Source organism: Spermophilus citellus, assembly GCF_964194105.1.
Source record: "Spermophilus citellus genome assembly, chromosome: 11".
NCBI lineage: Eukaryota > Metazoa > Chordata > Mammalia > Rodentia > Sciuridae > Spermophilus > Spermophilus citellus.
In genome coordinates, this window is record NC_138192.1 from 125,138,478 (window position 1) to 125,159,656 (window position 21,179).

Consider the following 21,179-nt stretch of genomic DNA (forward strand, 5'->3'; position numbering starts at 1 on the left):
TAAGCTATTTTGCCTATTAAATTAACTAGTTAAAAAATTATCTACTTGCTATTATTGAGGGTTTGGTGAAATGGGAGTTTATGTAAACCTCTAATGGGATTGACTATATGTTGGGACAAACATTCTGCAAAGTTATTTAATAAGCATTAAGAACTATAAAAAGATTTATACCTTTTTATTCAATTATCCTTTGATTCAATAATTACCTTTCTAAGAATAAACAAATTACAAATAAACAGAAACTAAAAAAAAGGTTATTATCAGTCTACTTAATGTCATGAAGAACTAGAAAATGAATAACAACTTACACATCCAATAGTAGGTAAATGATTCAAGAGACAATGATGTGATGGGGTATTATAAAACCATTAAGATGGTGTTGTCAGAGAATATGTTAATGGAATTGTAAAATGCTCATGATAAAGGTAGAAGATAGAATAAGGTGTGTTGGTACATACCTGTATTCCCAGCAACATGGGAGGACTGAAAGTTTGGAGCCAGCCTCAGCAATTTAGCAAGACCTTCAGCAACTTAGCAAGACTCTGTCTCAAATAAAAATATAAAGGTCTGGGGATGTAGCTCACTGCAAAAATGCCCCTGAGGGGTCAGTCTCAAGTACCAAAAAATATAATAATAATGTATTAAATATTACATATAAAAATGTAGTTTTCATTTTTTTCAAAGTAAAATAGTTATTCCAAAGAGCTTGAGAGAAATATAACAAAATATTTAGTGGTTAACTCAAGATGATAGGTTCATTAATATTATTTTTTCTTTAAAATTTCAGTTCCCCATATTATTTTGTGAGAGAGGGAAGATGGGAGGGGAGGGGAGGGGAGGGGGGATAGTAGGGGATAGGAAAGGTAGCAGAATACAACAGTCACTAATATGGCATTATGTAAAAATGTGAATATGTAACAGATGTGATTCTGCAATCTGTATTTGGGGTGAAAATGGGAGTTCAAAACACAATTTGAGTCAAATGTATGAAAGATGATATATCATGAGCTATATAATGCTTTAAATAATCAATAAAAAATACAATTTAAAAAAAAAAGTTATTCAAATTAATTGTATAGTAACATAGTTTTCACAAATCTTATTTTTTATCTATGTATTATGGTTTGAATCTTTAATGTCCCCCGCCAAAGCTCATGTATTAAGCAATGAAGGAATGTTCAGAGGTGAAATGACTAGATTATAAACTATAACCTTATCAGTGGATTAAGCTATTCAGTGGATTTGAATGGACTACTGGGTGGTAACTATAGGCAGGAGGGGTGTGGCTAGGGAAAGTAGGTCTCTGGGGTTGTGCCCTTGGGGATTATGTGGCTCCTTGCACTGTCTCTCTGCTTCATGGCCACTGTGAGATGACAGCTTTCCTCTTCCATATCCTCATGCCTTAATCTTCACTTCAGGCTCAGAGCTGTGGAGTTGGCCAACTATGGGTTGAGCCTCTGAAAAAGGAGCACCAAATTAAGTAGTGTTTCTTGGATAGTTTGCTCACAGTTATACAAAACTAACACACCATTATGTCTTATGCTCTCCTTATACCCAGTTTCTAAAATGGTGGTTGACACATATCAGTGCATGTTGGCTAAATAAAGCCAGAGATTGGGGTGGCTGGTCCAGTCAAAGATAAAAGACTGAGTACAAATAGGTGAGTCAGGAATCCAATACCAGAAGTCTAGAGTAGGTAATAAGGAAAGACCATCTTATGTAAAATCAGTGTACAGCTGTAGGCAAAGTCTGAGATTCAAATGAGAGATGGGAAAACTGAGCATTTAGAAGCCTTGAAAATGCATCCCAGCAACTGGCAGACAGTGAAAGTGCCACCAGTGCTAGGAGTACCTGGCCCCAGGGGCTCTGCCTTATCTTACAGGGAGAATCTAAGATGAGGCTTCAGAGGCAGCCCCAGTCATCTCTAAGAATATAGAAATCTTATAGAGTATTTTCCCAGCTCACAAGATGATGATAATGACTTAAAAAACTAATCAAGTAGGCAAGCCTGTAGTGAGTTTAATTTTAAAAATAAGGAAGAAAACTCAAAGCAGTAGATTTGAAAATACTAGATATAGCTACAAATATAGAGGAAACAGTGAATTTCAAGAAAGATGTATTTTGAGGGGAATAACTGTGTTAAGACTACTTACAGAAGAGTCTCCGTTGTTTTTTTTTAAGTTTTAAACTAATATTGTTAAAACCTAATTAAATTTTCTTTTTCAAAGAAAAGCTCACTGAGATTTCATGATTCAAACAGTATTTAATAAATAATCTTTAAGAAGTCTTTTGAGTTTCTCTTATATTCTCTAACTGCTGTATCAGTTAGAACTTCAGTTTTGTCCCAAGTTGTGTCCCCCCCCCCCCAAGTTGTGGTTTTATTCAATGAATTCTTACCCAGAAAACCCTCAATTATAATGTCAGTTTGTTGAGAATTCATAATCCTGTAACATTTGAGGGAGGATTACTCAGTGTAACCAACATACAGATTTTGAGGGTGGAATAAATTCTCTGTGTAAGAGATACTAAGTAATTTGGAACTCTGAACACAGAGTCACATTTCCTCTTATTTCTGTTAAACAGTTTTGTGAAGTGTGATGCACCAGTTGGTAAAAATACCTTAGGACTTGCTAATGAAAGATAGTGTGTACAGAATCTGCTTTTCTAGCACATATTTTTATAGATGTTGAAAAGGCTGTTGTCAAACAGTATTTTAAAAACTGTCAGAGGTGTATGTGTATTTTTCAAATGAGTTTTAAATAATTTAGTACTATACAGGCAGCAGAAAAATGACTTTATAAACTCGTAGTGCTCTTTTGTATGGAATATACAAGGAGTGGCTCTGAATTAAAAATTAACACTCTGATCCATCTTTTTACTAATAACCAGTGTAGTGCTAATGGAACTCTGCGGTTACCATTGTTGTTTTGGCCATTTTCCCATTAAAGAATGCCTTAAAGTCTTCTCAACAGATACTACAGAAGTACTAATGGTGAAATAGGCTTGTAACAGCAACCTTTGCCTGGTTTAGCTAACTTGATAGCCAGTCCTGTGGCACCCTTCCCTTTTCTTGCCTCGTGGTACTATCTGACAGAGCAAATACAAAAGATGGTTCCCTTTGAGTAAGTGAAAGTTTACTCTGTGCTTGCCTATCAAGCCACTTAGTGGGTGAGCAGCATTGGAAGAATATTAAAAGTCCTCTCTTTAATTCAGGAGCCTGAGAGTGAAAAAGTAAGGATCACAGATTGTTATGAGTCTTAGCCACCACATTTCTCATTGATTCATTATTCATGCTTCTCATCTTTATCCTGCTCTTCCTGTCCCCAGATTTCTTTTTTAAGGTGTGACAAAGGAAAACTTATTTTTGTGGAAAGGCTAATGGATGCATAATAATGTGTACATTTCTTCCTCCTGCCAAAGGGCAGTAAAGAACTGTGATTTTCCTTAAGACAGTATTATTATTATTATTATTATTATTATTAATACATCTTAGTTATTTTCCTCAATGAGATATTTTACATGAATGATAATGGTAATCATTATGTTCAGGTGTTAACAAATCTCTAATCTGAGGATCTCTATGAGTTTGGATTAAATTGTTTTCATGACAGAAGATTTAAAGTGTGTTTGGGAAATAACTGAAATCATAGTTACAAAGGGGATTGTGGTAAGACACAAAAAGGTTGGAAAAACCTGTTTTGAAACATTTAGTTTAAAGCTTTTTGCATTGCAGCAGTAATTTTAAAGATTTTCCCCAAGAAACTGTAAAAGTTTATTTAAAATTCATAAATTCCACTCCAGTGTCGAGTATCCTGCATATGATTGCTATCAAATGTCTTGAGCATGCTAATTATGCACTATTTACCACACTTGTGTGTAATGGTATTCTGTATGCTTCAGAACCAATTTATCCTGTTTATTTGGTCTGAAAAGGACTCATCAGAACTGTTGTCACTCATCTGGGTAGAGGTGGACTGCCCAGTTATTTATGTGCTTCACATTGTTGGAAGATTCTTCTTAGAGAACCTTAGAAGTTTTTAATGATAGTTTGAGGTCCCTTTTGATCTGGATTTCATAGATTTTTTTGCACATTAATTTCAGTTGACCTTTCTTAAGGGTCAGCTAAGAATCAATAGTAATACAAGGATTAGATGTGGAAGGGGCCACAAAAGTTCTCAGTAGTAAAGGAGATTAAAACCACCTGGTGAAACAAATCTTTCAGTGAGTTGAAGAAGACATGTTTTTTTTTTTTTTTATTAAAATTTTGTTGAGGAGTGCAAATTAGAAATGGTAGATTATTTTTTGGAAGTGTTTTGTGAGTCAAAACATGATCATTATATTGTTAGGCTTGTGTTACATGAACAGTTACATGGCTTCTAGTCATACTTTTGTTTGTTTTTATGTTCCTCATTGCAGATTAGAAACCCTAATTATACTTTCCCAGGCACACAGAAACCGAGTCAAGAGTAGCAGAAGGCCTGTCCATCAGGGAGGGAGCACTGAGGATGGATTTACTACTGAATTTTTTTCTTTCAATATACTTTTTTGAGTGCCACTTTAACTTTTAGCTCCCCATTTCATAGCTCTATACCCTTGGCTAAATTACTTCTGAGTTCCACATCTGTAAAGTAAGACCAATAATAGTTCCCATCTCATGGACTTGTCATGGGAGTTAAAAAGGTAATAAGGCCAGGCATGGTGGTGCACACTCCTAATTCCAGCTGCTCAGGAGGCTAAGGCAGGAGGATTTTGAGTTCAAAGCCAGCCTCAGTAACTGAGACCCTGTCTCTAAATAAAATGTAAAAAAGGACTGGGGATGTGGCTCAGTGGTAAAGTGCCTCTGGGTTCAATCTATGGTACCCCCAAAATAGCAACTAATAAATAAATAGATAGATAAATAAGTAATGAGGAAAGTGCCAAAATTGGTGTTTGGCTGATAGGAAGACTGCTGTCACTTCAGTGTCCCTGAGTTGTCACCTGTGGGTACATGTGGAGAGGCTGATAAAGCTGAAGCCAGTGAGAGCACATCAAAGTCTTCTGGGACTATGCAAAACATGTAATCCCCTTGGAAGTATCTGCTAACACACACTGAATAAAATAGCCATGGATTTTCAAAGTATTCTTTAATAGAGATAATAAACAAGTACTTAAAAATAGTGTTTCTGTTTTATATTTTAAAAAGAACTTATTTGAATTTTGGCTCACATTTTGTTTAATGTCTCTAATGTGTCAGACCTTATATAAGATAGTGTTTTATGTGTTTTCTCTCTTAATTCTTGAAATGTTATCTCCTACATGTGAAGAATGGAGCTGCATCTAATAAAAGTGGGTAGGTTCTGGGAATTAATGTAGCAACTAGAACATCTGGGCTGATGTTTCTTCAGTGTGGTAACATTCTTATTGACTCATTGGAATCAAGTCTTTCTGCCCTCCTATAGTCCTGGCCTACTCTGGAATACCTAACAGAATTCTCTCTGAGAATTTGAATTTTTCTGATTCTATAATTCTTCTGTCATCTTTTGTCACTTTAGCCAGGATTCTTTTGGTTACAACTTAAAGAAACTCAGCAAAGTTTATTAAAGAAAAGAATCTTCATTGACTTGCATAGTTAAAATTTCTGGGGATGACTATTAGCGATTTAGGAATTTCAGATATGACAGGATTCAGGGACTCAAAGTCATCATGATTCTATTTTTGTCTCCTGGCCCTAGCTCCCATCCCCACCACCTTATTTTGGCCTCTGTTTTAGTTAACTATTGCTATGAAGAAAGTTTTCTCAACCTAGTGGCTTAGAGCTACGCATATTTCTTACCTCAGCTTTTGTAGTTGATCAGGAGTATGGGCATGGCTTTTCTGGGTTGTTGGCTTCAGGCTCTCACAAGGCTGCAACAAACATGTCAGTCAGTACTGAGTTCTCATCTGAAGGTGTGACTGAGGAAAGATCCACTTTTTCTGTTGGAAAAGTTTAGTTCCTTATGGGTTGTTGGACAAAGAGCCTCATGGTCAGTTGTCAGCTAGAGGCTGCCCACAGTTTTTTGCCCCTTGACTATCTCCCTAGAATAGCTCACAATATGGCAGCTTCCTTTAAAGAAGAATCTGCTGGTGGGGCAGAAATTAAAGTCTGATATTACATTCATGGAAGTGACATTCTATATCCTGTTGGTTAGAAACAAGTCACAGGTTGTACCCATGCTCAGAGTGAGGGAATTATCAAGGGCATGAGTACCATTAGGGATCACCTGTGATCATGTTAAAGTCTGTCTACCACTGCTTCATTCTCAGAAAAGCTCTCTCTACATGGCGACAGCTGACTGCCACCAACTCCTGTCTTAACATCATCTTGTGGGTATCAATCCTAGGAAAATAGAGCCACTATCTCCTTGGCATTTACTCTGGCAGACATAACTAATAGAAGAACCTATTGGAAGGATATCTGGTCACTTCTAAGAGAGTGCTGAAGGACCAAACTGGAAAAACTTAGAGAACTGGCTGTTCACTTGTTGTCATTGACCATTGCTTTATTGGACTCTCATCACTAGATTCTCAGCTTTAGGTTCAAGGTGTAGCTATCCTCCCATTAGATGATTGAGATTACATGCCTGTGGTGAGCTGCCAAGAAGGGAGATGAGGAACTATCTGTCCTTTGTGGGACTCCATTGGAGGTGAAAGAATGTTTCTTTGATTGTATGCTATTGCAAAATGGGCCCATTTGAGTCTGTGTCTTCACTAGCATCACTTTTGTCCCAATGTTCAGCCTAACAGGTTGTGTTGCATGCACAGATTCACGTCTAATAGTCACTATTCAGAGCTTTGTAGCTGATGTTTCTGTGCTCTTGTTTAACCTTAACTGTGCCTTATAGATGTCCCAAATAAAGATGCTATAGAAGCAGAATGTGGTATTGATGGCATGTTCAGGTCTTTGAGTCATGTAGTAGATGAGGCATTTCTGTTTCTCATAGTCAGAATTTTGATTCATATCAGATTTAACTAAAACAGAACTTGCCTTTTCTGAAATTATATTCTAACTTTATTTTTTAACTTTTTAAAACTTTGTTTTTTTTAGATATACATGACAGTAAAATGCATTTTGACATATTATACATAAATGGAATATAACTTCCCAATCTTGTGGTTGTACATGATGTGGAGTTACACTGATTATATATTCATATAGGAGCATAGGAAAGTTAGTTCTTATTCATTCTACTGTCTTTCCTATTCCTATTGCCCCTCCCTTACCTTCATTCTTCTTTGTCTAATCCAATGACCCCCCCTCCATTGTGCATTAGTATCTGCATATCAGAATATTCAGTCTTTGGTTTTGGAGGATTGGCTTATTTCACTTAGCATGATAGTCTCCAGTTCCATCCATTTACCTGCACATGCCATAATTTCATTCTTCTTTATGGCTGAGTAATAATATTCCATTGTGTATATACACCACATTTTCTTTATCCATTCATCTGTTGAAGGGCATCTAGGTTGGTTCCATAGTTTAGTTATTGTGAATTGAGCTTCTATAAACATTGATATGGCTGCATTACTGTAGTATGCTGATTTTAAGTCCTTTGGGTATAAACTGAGGAGTGGGATAACTGGGTCAAATGGAGGTTCCATTCCAGGTTTTCTGAGGAATCTCCTTACTGCTTTCCAGAGTGGTTGCACCAATCTGCAGTCCTGCCAGCAATGTATGAATGAACCTTTTTCCCCATATCCTTGCCAACATTTGTTGTTACTTGTTGATAATTGCCATTCTGACTGGAGTGAGATGGAATCTCAATGTAGTTTTAATTTTCATTTCTCTAATTGCTAGTGATGTTGAACATTTTTTCATATTTTTGTTGACCAATTATATTAGTTCTTCTGTGAAATATCTATTCAGTTCCTTAGCCCGTTTATTGATAGGGTTATATGTTTTTCTGGTGTTAAATTTTTTGAATTTCTTTATATATCCTGGAGATTAATGCTTTACCTAAGGTACAGGTGGTAAAGATTTTCTCCCATTCTATAGGCTCTTCCTTCACTTTCTGGATTGTTTCCTTTACTGTGAAGAGGTTTTTTAGTTTGATACCATCCCATTTATTGATTCTTGATTTTACTTCATGCGCTTTAGGAGTCTTGTTGAGGACTTCGGTTCCTAGGCTAACATGGTGAAGATTTGGGCTTGCTTTTTCTTCTATTAGGCACAGGATCTCTGTTCTAGTCCCTAACTCTGTGATCCACTTTGAGTTGAGTTTTGTGCAGGGTGAGAGATAGGGGTCTAATTTCACTTCACTACATATGGATTTCCAATTTTCCCAGCATCATTTAGTGAAGACCTGCCATTTCTCCAGTGTATGTTTATGGCACTTTGGTCTAATATGAGATAACATGTGGATTTGTCTCTGTATCTTGTATTCTTTACCATTGGTCTTCATGTCTGTTTTGGTGCCAATACCACGCTGTTTTTGTTACTATAACTCTGTTGTATGATTTAAACTCTGGTATTGTGATGCCTCCTATGAGAAAAGTGAAGCAGGAGGCATCATAATTTCAGACTTTAAACTTTATGATCCAGTTTTTCTCTCAGTCTTTGTGTTGAATCTAGGGATTCAAGGATTACCTCAACTCTGCACTATTGTCATCTTTGGCCATATGACTTTTTAAAATAAGTCCAAATAACTTGTAAATCTTTTTAAATAAGCTCATATGTTTATTTACATGCATTTGCAAAGCTGTGCTTACTCATTTAGTATTAGAATATGTTAAGATCACTTACCAAGAAGGGAAACAGATGTTACTTCTGTGGGATAAATTGTGAAGTTCAGAGTCTTGCCTACTCCCCAAATGTTTTTGTTTTTGTTTTGAGGATACCACAGATTGAACTCAGGAGCACTCGACCACTGAGCCACATCCCCAGCCCTGTTTTGTATTTTATTAGAGACAGGGTCTCACTGAGTTGCTTAGTGCCTTACTTTTGCTGAGGCTGGCTTTTAACATGTGATCCTCCTGCCTCAGCCTCCAGAGCCACTGGGATTACAGTTGTGCATCACCACGACCGGCCCAAAATGTTTTTCTTATTGGCCTGACATGGCAGCTGATATCTCGCTATTGGAATTAGAATTGGGGCTTAAGATCAATAATTCTCAGCACTTCAGATTCACCTACAGAGTAAAAACACTACTGCCAAAAAAGAATAATTTTGCATAATTTCTAGGAGTTGGGCCCAAGGAACTTTTAGAATGCTTTAATGGATTTGGATGTACAGCTAGGGTTGAGAACTGGCAGACTAAGTCTTGGACCTAGGAAGAACAGCCCCGCTCATTCATGTTAGTTATGGTGTGTGTAAGGAATATGTAGATATCAGTTCCATAGTTGAGACTCTTTCTTACCATCCTTTGTGGAGGTCAACCAAGTCAGTCTCTACTTGTATTGTTAAAAAGCCTGACTATCTTAGAGCCATGGAATTTCTACCTATGGCACTGCTTCTGAAAATTCTTCCAAAAAGCTAAGCTCACAAGAATATCCTCTATTTGCTTCATAACAGTAGCACATGTTAAAATCAGGCTATAAACAATCTACCCTCTCTTTCATTTTATATTTACTTTCTGGAGGTGATGTACAAATAATCATTCATGTGGTATCCAGAAATATTTTTGTCTATACTAATAGCAGATGGCAGAGTGCTTTTCACATGCCAGGTTGCATTTATTCCACCACAGTGCAATATGGAAGTGATCATGACCTCTTTCAAATAGTCTAACTCCCCATGTGCATTTCAGTTGTGCTGGGAAATTTTCTTGTATATCACTTCAATATGTTCTAGATTTACTTGGAATCCTTGGAATTTGTGTATAGTGTAGTCACACAAGAAGTGCTTTGTAAAGAAATATTTTGGGGCCTCATGATTAAAGGTCATCAATTCAGCAAACATTTAATAAGCATATTCTGTAAGCCAGTGGTTTTCCACTGGAATGGGTGGCTTGGTCCCTAGGGGGAATTTTGGAAATTTACTGAGTTGTTTTTAGTTATCATGATTAGTAGGGGTGCTACTGGCATTGGTGTTCAGGCGCCAAAGGTATATGCTGTCTTGCAGCTTGTAGGACAGTCCCCTGCACCAAGACTGGTTTTCATGTGTACATGCATGTGCATGCACATGCCTGGTCTGTTGAAAGAACATTCATGTAGGTGAAAAACCTGTTTATGATTATCTGAACCTAAAAACCTAATTGTACTTTTCATATAAACACAATGTTTTGCATAGATTTCATATATAATGACTTTTCCAGGGAAATTGTAAATTGAATTGTAAATGTAAATTGAAGGAAAATTGTGCTTTGTTTTTTTTTAGAATCAAGAATTATTTATCCTCATATAAGATCACATCACCATTGGAACTGTGAGTGTGATGTTTGAGTCACAGAAAGCCCAACTGTAACTGCCTGCATTTGTTATTCCCATTTTTATGCAGATTCCATACAAAGCACAAGCAAAGAACTACTTTATATGTCTCCTGGTAGTGTTGTGCTAAAGCATTTATAATTCATAGTATTTTGTTACTGTTTCTATTTCTCTCTCCCTCCCTGCCCCCCTCTCTCTTGTCCTGGGGATTGAACACAGAGATGCTCTATCCTGTGCTGTATTCCCAGTCTTTTTTTCTAAATTTTGTTAAGTTGCCCAGGCTGGCTTCATACTTATGATCTTCTTGCTTCAGACTTCTGCATAGCTGGATTACAGGCTTGTGTCACTGTACCCAGCATATGTTTTTTTGTTTTTATAGCTAGAGCATTATGTTGTGATTGCATGTGTATGTATCTGAATTTTCATAAGTACGTCTGTAAGTTATACTTTTTGTCAATTTCAAGCAAATAGGGGAGCATTACTAAATATTTGGATTCTAAGGGGGCTTTGGGTGTGATGGGTTTAAAAGCCAGTGGACTAAGCATCCTGACAGTGGCAGACAACTTGAAATTCCAGATGCTAGAAGAATGCAGAGGATCCTGCAGTAGCTGGAGGAGTAGCCTTTTTCAAGTCCTGAGGGAAACCTGTGGCCCAAGTGGGGTATGGTGTTAGCTGGGTGAAGTGAGAGGCAAATAAAATAGTGCATGCAGGTCCTAAATTTAGGGTAGAACTGTGGCTTTTTGGGAATGGCTCATTTGCTCTGGGGACTGGCAATAGGGGAAAAGAAGGCTGGAGAGTCAGACAGAAACACATGAAGAGCTTTACAAGCCTTGTGTCTTGAAACATTAGGGAGATACCAAAGGGCTGGTGGATTAGGATGAAGTTTTCATGTTATTCAGACTTGCTCATTACAGTTGTTAAAATGGGCTGAATTAGGACCTGCCTAAGCCAGAGAGCAGCATGAACTAAGGCGGTAGGGGGCTCTGGAAAGCTCTTGAGGAATGAGGTGTTTCACTAGTCAGTCCCTGTACTCTCAACTACTTTTCTGGATTGTCTTAGAGGCAGGAATGGTCATGGTGTGGTGCAGAGCAGATGGAAGGATTTTAGCAGATGGGTTCTACTCAGGATCACATATGGAAGATATGGGGACGAAAACTCCAGGATGTGTCTGGCTAAGGAAAATGTCTGATGAAGACAGAAAACGAGGCTCACTAACAATTTCACCAATTTTAACTTTTGTTAAAGAGGTTCATTTATTTTGTACATTATGTCATTTGTTGTTTTCATTTAATTTGACCCAACCTTTCATTTTGTTTTGACAGCTATTAGAATAACAACATAGATTGCTAAAGAATTTAGTAATAGCTAGACGTGTTTAGGTAGCCTGTTATCCCAGTGATTCAGAAAGCTAAGACAGGAGGATTATAAGTTCAAGGCCAGTCTCAGCAACTTAGTGAGGCCCTAAGCAACTTAGCAAGACCCTGCCTCAAAATAAAAAATTAAAAATGCCAGGGTATAGCTCAGTGGAAAAGTGTCCCAGGATTTAATTCCTAGTACACTCTCCTTTCATGCTCCCCTCTCCCAATTATCCTGTTAAACATTCTCTAGTAGCTTTCCATTATACTTAAAAAACACTAATTTCTTACTGCTATATATAAGGCCTGTATGATCTGACTTTTGCCTGTTGTCCAAATTCATGTCATGCAGTACTTCTGGCCTGTGATCTTTGCTTATTATGCTAAGCCATCTAAGAGCAATCTCAGTATTTTAAAAACACAGTATTCTTGCTTCAAGCTGTTCCATAAATACTTGTCTCTGCCTGAAGCTCTCTTTGCCACCTCTGGGTATGCTGGCTCTAAATCCTACAATGTCATTTCAGATGACACCTTGAAGAGCCATCCCACATGACTTTGGGGGAAAGTTGACTCACTTTTCTTAAACTTACCACAATTTGTTGGGTGTGTGTGTGTGTGTGTGTGTGTGTGTGTAGACACTAAACACTAAATTATAAGCTTCAGGAGGCAAGAGACTGTTTTTGTCTTGTATATTTATTAGTTAATAAATATTTGAATGAATACTACTTACTGGAACCAGTTCAGGTAATTGTCTTGTTGCATGTGTAAGGACATGGAATTGAGAGCCAAGGAGTTTCTAGGCATCATTGATTATCTTGGAAGCTTTTTGTACAAGAAACTTGGCTTTTTTTTTTTCTTTTTAAAGCTGTAGTTTTTATGCAGATCATGGTTGTGCCTCAAGTAAATGTCAGTGGTCAGCTCCCAGCCCCATGTATGCAACTGGTACCATGTTTAATAAACCAAAATAGATAGTGGAGGGTGCACTGCCAGCATTTACTTTGGGGGGATGTCATATTGGCAAGTGGCTGGTTTTGCTTTTGTGGCTAAAGGTGATGGGAGTGAGAGAGCTAGGGGGCATGGTGAAGAGCAAGTCCCTCTCAAGTTTCCATTGCCAAAGACTGTGCTGTGATAATGGTTGAAGAAGGCATCAAGGACAGGAAAAGGTGAGTTAAGAACAGTGTGTCTTGGGAAGAAGCAGCCCTGTCAAGAGATTCCCTAGTGGCATTAATATATAAAAACCTGAAAATTCTCACTATATCTTGTTACATTGCTGCTAATGTAGGATTTATTAAGATCAACAAACCCCAGAGTTTCTGGTCAGCCCAGTCCCCAACCTGGTATTATAAGCTTTTATAGAAAGAAATTATGGAAAGTACAATAGGCTGCTTCTCACTGACTGACTCTTCCCTTACCTTGTTCCCTTATCTTGTCCAACACTGCCTCTCCAGCAAGTTACATCCTTAATGAGGTCATTTGCTCTGCATATACCATGAGATTATGTCTTAGAGTAATACATTTTCTGCTTTCTGAGCCATGCTTGAGAGGACAGCCTCTTTAACTGTAGAAAGAATTTGTTGTTTAACAGAGGAGGACCTTTATAGCTTGTCACAGCTTTCAATCATAACTCTAGTTTTTTAGTCTTGAACAGTGGCACATGAGAGCAGACATATTTTGCATAACCATTTAGCTTAACCTTACAAATAACCTCTTAAAGGGCTGAGGATCAGTTATGTTGGCTTAATAGGAAAGAACACTGTTGATATTAATGATATATGCATGTAGTTTGTATAATTGATATCCATAATAATATCTTAATCTTAGTTGTACTCCAAAATTGCTTTCCACCATTATTATCACTTATAAATAAGGAGTAGCAACATTTACTTGAAGTATTTCCATCTTTAATAATTTTAATTTTAAAATTTTTCTCATAAATGCATATTTAAATATATTGTTAAGAAATATGTAAGTAGTGCATATCCAGGGACAAAAATTAATGACTGAACATTTTCCAAAGTTGTAGACACACTTGAGACCTTATATTGAGAAGCACAGCAAATTGCATGCAGGGTAAATAAAACAAATCTACAACCAGAAGGATTGTGGTATAATGAAAGTATGTCCAAAATAAGGAGGAACTCTTAAAAGCTGGAAGAAAAGACAGATTGCTACAGAGGAATGACTATCCATTTGACAGTATATGTTTATCACTAGCAGCAGTAGGTCCTATACCTATCATCAAAAGTAGAATGCCAAAATAAAGACCTGTTAGGATACACAAAAACCAGAAGTTTTTTTTTCCTTAAACATTAACTGAAAGAAGTACTAAAAGTTGAATTTTAACAAGAAGGAAACTGAACCCAAAAATAGTTTTTATCATCACAGAAGCAATGGTATTATGTTAACAAACTTAAGTAGTCTGCATAAATAGCTGCCTCTTTGCAATAATTTATACTGAGAATCTTCGTTTGTGAGTAATTCAGGCTCAGGGTGTCAGCTTCCATGCATACTGAGAACAGAGAGAAGCCACGGGCTTATTTTCTCTTGAGAGAAAAACTTCAAAACTTGTATTTGGCATGTGTAATTTGGTCTTAATAGTTTTTCAAGCTATTACATTTGAAGGTCAGTCCCATCCACTGATCAGAGCACTCCAGTGTGTCTTTCCTAGGACTTCCTTGGCCCTTCACAGAGCCCTGGAGTCAGGGATAAAGTGCCCTAATCCTGTGGCAAGGGAGCCATCCTCCCAGTTCACTCTTCCATTTTCTGCAGGTGCATTTCCTCTTTCAAGACATGGGTGTCCTAGAATAATAGAGCATGCAGGAGGTGATCTATCAAATGGTTATTATCAACTGCATGGCAAGTTAGTGTATTTCTTAAAATGAGTTGTAGCCCGGCATTGTGACACACACCTGTAATCCCAGCGGTTTGGGAGGCTGAGGAGGAGGATCACAAGTTCAAAGCCAGCCTCAGCAACTTAGCGAGGCCCTAAGCAACTCAGTGAGACCCTGTCTCTATTAAAATACAAACAAAGGGCTGGGGATGTGATTTAGTGGTCAAGTGCCCCTGGATTCAATCCCCAGTACCCCCCCCCCCCCGCAAAAAAATTACATTTTCTTTATCATTGGGAGAATTTACCCCTTTTTTGTTTAATGAGATTCTCAGTTTGGGTTGAATAATATTATAATCTTCTTATATTCGTATTTTAAAAAGGAACATCTTTATAGAGCTTAAATGAAATAATAAGAATGGCTAAATGGTTTGAGATGGGAACTTTTGTGGAAAATGCTGAATACTAGAATGATGCCATGTGTTCTCTGGCTGGCTTGTCTCCCTTCCCTGGTTATTTGCAATTATATTAGGACAATTAAATCATAACTCAAACTTCTGAAAACCCATTAGACAGATAAGAAATTCATTTTACTGTATTGTACTCTAAATTGTAAATGAGATTCAAGATTAATTGTCTAGTAGGTTGAGATTTTAAATTGAAATTTTCTCCCATGAAGATTGGTTTTAAAAGTTTAAAAATATTGATCTTTTAAATTCTTTTCAGTTAAATTGAAGTTTTATGTTTTTTGTTTTTTTTTTTTTTTTTTTTTAAATTTGACCCTGGCCTCTTTGTATCTTTCAGACTACCACTTTCTTTCCCATTTTTAGAACTTAATGGAGGAGGGTTTTATTGAGCCTGAATAGAGAATAAAATCAGTCCTTTTTTTTTTTTTTTTTTTTTAGGGGGGCAGGTTTGGCTAAAGCAGAGCCAAGTTCATAGTGTTCTTTCCAGGAAATGGGAAACCAACGTCCAATCCTTTATTGTTAATGTCTAGTTATATATACTGTGAGGTAGATGAAAATAATCAGTGTCACGAGGGAACAGTTGTGTTTGTGGCACATGTGTACATATGTGTGACTTTCAGCACATGGGGGCTTGTCTGGGCAGTGGTGACATTTAGTTGACTGATGGGGACAAGCAGCAGTGCTCACCTGTCTACAGAAGTTTCTGGTCATCTTTTTTTTTTCCCCCCAAGTGTTCCTTCCTCATTGCCTATTCTTTTCCTGAGAGACAACGAGTCTTTCCATAGTTCTGAGACAATGGAATAACTTATACCTGTCTTTCTTATGGCATCTCGGGCTTTCCCCTATATGTTACTATTGCAGTAGGCAAAGTGTGTCAGTTTTAACTCAGACTACCATGTCTCAGTGAGCACTCTAAGTTGAAGATCTAGTGGTTTTAACTTGCCTACTGAAACTTTTGATGAAATGATTCTGGTGCGCTTGAATCATTCATTCTATGCCTGTTTGAGTGCCTGTCATGTGCCAGGCACTGTCTTATGTGTGTGGAATGCCTATGCAAAAACTACAAGGGTCACTGTTCTCTTGGAGTTTACATCAGGATCTTTTCTAACTCTCAGTTGCCCTCCTTCTGGAGAAGGGAAATCATTCCCCCAAGTTGCGGAAATCTATTCATTTATTTTGGTGTGTTTGAGCTTATAATGGTACATAACACCATTATTACCCTCAGAGTGTTTGTGTGTGAGATATAAACACAGAAGATGGACAGAGGAGCAAACATGTAAATACCTTGCTACCCAGTAGACTGGATACATACTATAATAAAGGTAGAAGCAGCAGTGCCTCTTCAACTGGGGCATATTTTTATGACAGGTGCATTTACCCTTAGTCTTGTGGTCAATTATCAGTGCTTGGGGTGTGTGGAGATGGGTGTAGGGGCTGATGAGATTAGAGGAAAGAGATGGGTGAGACCACACATTCAAAGGCCTTGAGTTCATGCTAGGTATTCTGTAAGTAAGCTGGTGACTTTCAGAGGATAGTAGTGACATGATTTGCCCTCTCTGTCTTAGGAAGATAAGCAAAGTATGTGGGATACACTAAAGAGCAAGAGCTGGGTGACAAGGACATAAGCTGGGTGGTTTTCTTTGATTTATTCTTTACTCCCGCAACATATACTTACTTAGGACCTGCCTTGTGCCTAACCTGGGCTTTTCTAAGTAGTTCAGGCAGGAACCTATGAGGGCTAGAAGCATAGCTATAGTGGAAAGGCTGAGATGTGAGAAGCATTATAAAGGAGATGGGGCCTGGCAACTGATACAAAAGTGAGACCTAAGAAAAGTCCAGTTTAAGGTGAAGATGGGAATGTGATTGTGTCAAAAGGTGGCAGATAGAACTCACTGTGTAGGACTCATCTTTGTGGTAAAACACGGAGGTCATTAAGAGAATCTCTAGTAACTTCTTCAACTCTTGACTAGGACATTGTTTAACCAGTGAGGTCTGCAGAAATAACCCATAGCCCACAACGAATGAAGTACCATGGGTTCTCTAGGGGTGTTGTACTTTTGGTAGAAATGTACCTTGAAAATAAATTTTATAAGTGATTGCCAGTCTTAGATGCTAGTTCAAGAAGAATGGAACCAATTCATTGCCGTAACTTATCTTTCAAGTTTGAAGTATAAATTTTTGTTTCTTTTTGCTGGGTGACTGAAAGATGCATAAGAATACAGATTTGGGGGTATATGCATGTGGGCATCTCAGTCTTTTTGCTGATTTTCATTTACTTTCTGCCTTACTAGTCAGTGGTATAGAAAAGTGTAGCAATCTGCTCTGTGTTAACACAGACATCCCCCAATGGCTAGATGGTTCCAGATTTACTTCTGAACAGAGAAAAACATTGATATTTTGTTATGAGAGGAAGAGAGAAAAACTGCAAGAAATATAATGGCTTGTCTTGGCAAAATGCTTCTGCTGCTCTAGAAGAGTCAACCCACTTCTTTTACTTTAGGAGGGCTGTTGCATTTTAAACATGTGGTAGTTGTTATTCATTATACTTTTTTTTCCTAAGGTAGGAAATGTTGTTCTTTGGTCTGAGTTAAATGCTGCTCAGCATAAAAGATGTGATGTGGAACAAAGCCTGCAGACTGTGACTAATTGACATGCACTAGGCTAATGAGAAGACAGAATGTCTCTAATCAGCAGCAGAACAAACACTCACAAAGGGTCTCCTTCCCTCCTAGGACTTCCTTCTCAGGGCATCTGGCTGGGATTCTTGTTGGACTAATGTACACTCAAGGGCCTCTGAAGAAAATTATGGAAACATGTGCAGGTATGGAACAAAACGCCTTTGGCATGACAAGCTGGAAGTTCATCTTAATTTTAATGTGACCAGAAGCAACTCCAAATCTCCTTGTGGTTCAGCTTAGGAATTCCCTAACATGCTCATCTTTCCTTTTTAAACCAAGAGATTAAACAGCCAGTACAGTTTTTCACATTGCTCCACAATGTGGATGCAAACACAGATGTCAAATCTGAGGCTTTCTTAAGGGACAAATATTGGAACACATTTATACCCTTAACCTTAATACTACTTACAGAAAACTTTAATTTCCTCAAAAATGAAAAGAACTAAAGTAGGTTAAAATAGTACATTTTTTTCTAAAATATTACATGGATGAATAAGTGTGCAAGGCAGAGTTAAGAAAGAAAACCAAACCTAGACTGAAGGACAAGGCTAGTATCTTAAAGAATTCAGAATGACCTCTAAGTCCCTGGTGGGCAAGACGTATATTCATGCATGACCAAGCCATGTCTATCATGGCTTGAAGCTTGACTTATGCTTTTTTCCTTTATTTTTTTTCTTTGTTTCTCCTTTAAATTGATGCTCAATGAAAATACTTTGTTTAGAAATAAATGCATTTTTAGACCTCTTAATTTAAAATGCTATACTGATTTGGACTTGTAAGGAAACTGTTTTGCAAACACTTGTCTTATACACCATGTAGTTCCAATATTTCATCTTTTATTCATGGAAAATCTTCTGAGACTATTTTACCTTTTCTTGAACCATAAATAATTTGTTTTCACAGTTTGTGCCGATGACTGGTATTCTTGAGAACCATATAATATTCATGATATTAGAAAGCTTTCTCTGTACTGTGCTGTCGCCTCTATTAGCAGGTGGCGTTTGCTTTGCGATGATTTTTACAGACTGTGCTGCATCTAAGCAGCTTCCCATTTTCCTGCATTTGCCCATTACTTATTTCCTTGTGTAAGCTTGGAGGAGGCAGCCAAAACTTCATTTATGAAAGTGTCCAGTTTTATTGTCTTTTCAATACAATTTAATTATGGAAATGTAGTAATGTGTACAGATAAAGGAAAAATGATTCTCAAGAATTCATTGTTTACTTCATTTTTCTGCATGCCTCACTCAGGATTAAGTGGCTGTTAAAGCTTTCTGCAGACATGTTGCAAAATGTAGGCAAGTGCGTGGTTTAATTTTTAAAGAGGATTTCCCCCACCCCCACATTTATAACATTTAAACTCTTAGTTTTCTTCCTTAAAAGTGTGCCTGTTCCTGTTGAGATATTTTTACATCAATGTGCTTTTGAAGTGACACAGCAGAAAATTAAATATGAAAAATCGAAACACATTCAGGGCAGTTTGCAAATAACCTGTGGACACTCTGCCTGTTTTCTGGTGAAGTGAAGAAAAGATCTAGAATGAACTGAAAATTGAAGTGACACAGGAACATCACGAAAATGACCCAGCCTGTGGAGGCTGCAGTCTTGAGAGCTCTTGGAGGAGGAGAGTGGCACTGAGGAGGTTCCCCAGCCCTTCCTCTCTGCACATCAGCTGTGCTGAATTAACTATATAGGGACAGAAAGGAGAAGATCCCTTAGGAATGGTGGGGAGTGTGACTCTCCTAACACCCTTGTCAAGAGAAGCCTCTCTTTAGCCAGAGCATTTCTACTTGTGTAGCAGTACCAGTACCCAAGCTTGGTACCTTGTGAGGCAAAGACTGTTTTAATTCAACAGAAACCGTTAAGGAACTGCAGTGAGTATAAATTAGGGTTTCATTACCTGACCCCCAACATCCTGTCTCCTGGCCCCCAAATAAAAGGGAGTTTATTTGAAATGTTTAGAAATCATTTGAAGTGACACTAGACTTTGTTGTGAAACCTGTGGCTACATTAAAAACCTTAATTCCTTTATGTTTAGGCATTTTCTCCTCTAATATTGGTTATCCACAACAACAGTACTACTTTAATAGTTCAGGTAAGTGCTTTCATTTAATTTTAACTTATTTTTTAAATTATAGTGTTAACCAATATAGAGCCACTTTAAAATAATATTGCTTTGTACTGTGGTAGAGTAGCTCACATGTTATGTAATTGTACCTCTATCTTGCCTGGAAACTATATGGGGAGGGGTAACCTGGGACCATATTTGAGTGGGTTAGCAGAGAAGAGCAGGGAATAAGATAACTCTGGCATATAAAGCAACTTCCTGATTGGTATGAGCTTTATCATACATGGTAAGACTCATACTAAACCTAGGTTCCTTGCTTATCAGTCTGAGACTATACTGTTGGCAAAGTGTCAGAACTTGGTTTCAGGTGTATAGTTCTCTATGGTCTACTCCATCTCCATATTCAGGTGGACTCATACTTCCCCTAAGATGCTAATATAGGCATATCTCTAATAAATACCATGTGGCTAAAAGAATAGAGTGTATTTTTCTAAATATTCTCCATAAATCAGTAGAAAGGACCCCCTGATTACAGCAAAATACTTGTTTTAGGCTCAGGCCTTTATACTTCAGCCTGGGGCAGTATATTAACTTTTTGTTACTATAAAGAGATATCTAAGGTAGGCTAATTTTACAAAGAAAAGAGGTTTATTTAGCTGACAGTCTTGGAGGTTCAAGGGCATGGTTTTGGCATTGGCTCCGTTCTGGAGATGGCCTTGCTAGCAGTCTAAGGCAGCACAAGCTTCACACAGTGAAAGACAGAGTGCCTGCTGATTATGTGTGTTTGGTCTCTGAACTTATAAAGCCATAATGATTCAATCATGAAGTCTCCATATTAATGATCTTTTAAGCATAACCCTTTTCCTAAGGGCCCACCTCTAAATGCCATAGTCAGGTTAAATCTCCACCTTCTTAATACCATTAACATATGACTTTGGGGATTAAACTTCTGCAATAGTTCAGAGTGACAAACCATGTTCAAACCAAACTAGGCAACTGCACTGTAGTATCTTGCACCAGTACTAGCAGACAGGTGTTAAAGCTACAGGTTATGGAACCAATGGGTGTCTTAATGCAATAGACTGAATGTGCCTCCCTCCAAATTTGTATCGTGAAATTCTAACCCCTAACGTGATGGTATTTGGGGGTGAGACCTTCGTTAAGAAATTAGGGATTAGTGTCCATATAAAATGGAAGCTAGAGAGCTTTCTAGCCCCTTTTCTGTTGTGTGTGGATACAATGAGAGGTTGGCATTATGTGACACTGGAAGAGGACCATCCCTCACCAGAACTGACCATGTGGATACCCTCATCCAAATATCTTCCAGATATTTGTTATTTAAGCCACCCATACTGTGGTTATTTGTTATAGCAGCCCAAATGGAGTGCTGTAATATATATTCATAAT

General features: G+C 37.7%; 1 protein-coding gene across 9 annotated transcripts in view; it reads left to right on the forward strand.

Moving 5' to 3' along the window:
- The window catches only part of RHBDD1 (rhomboid domain containing 1), a 177,471-nt gene that overhangs the window by 83,524 nt on the left and 72,768 nt on the right, over positions 1–21,179 (forward strand). For 8 of the 9 annotated variants that reach the window (XM_081260751.1, XM_081260753.1, XM_081260752.1 and 5 more), the window contains 2 exons: positions 17,762–17,850; positions 19,743–19,799. In XM_081260751.1, coding sequence (XP_081116877.1) covers positions 17,762–17,850; positions 19,743–19,799 — 146 coding nt within the window. The remainder of the gene's footprint in view (positions 1–17,761; positions 17,851–19,742; positions 19,800–21,179) is intronic. The other variant, XM_081260755.1, reaches the window with a different exon arrangement.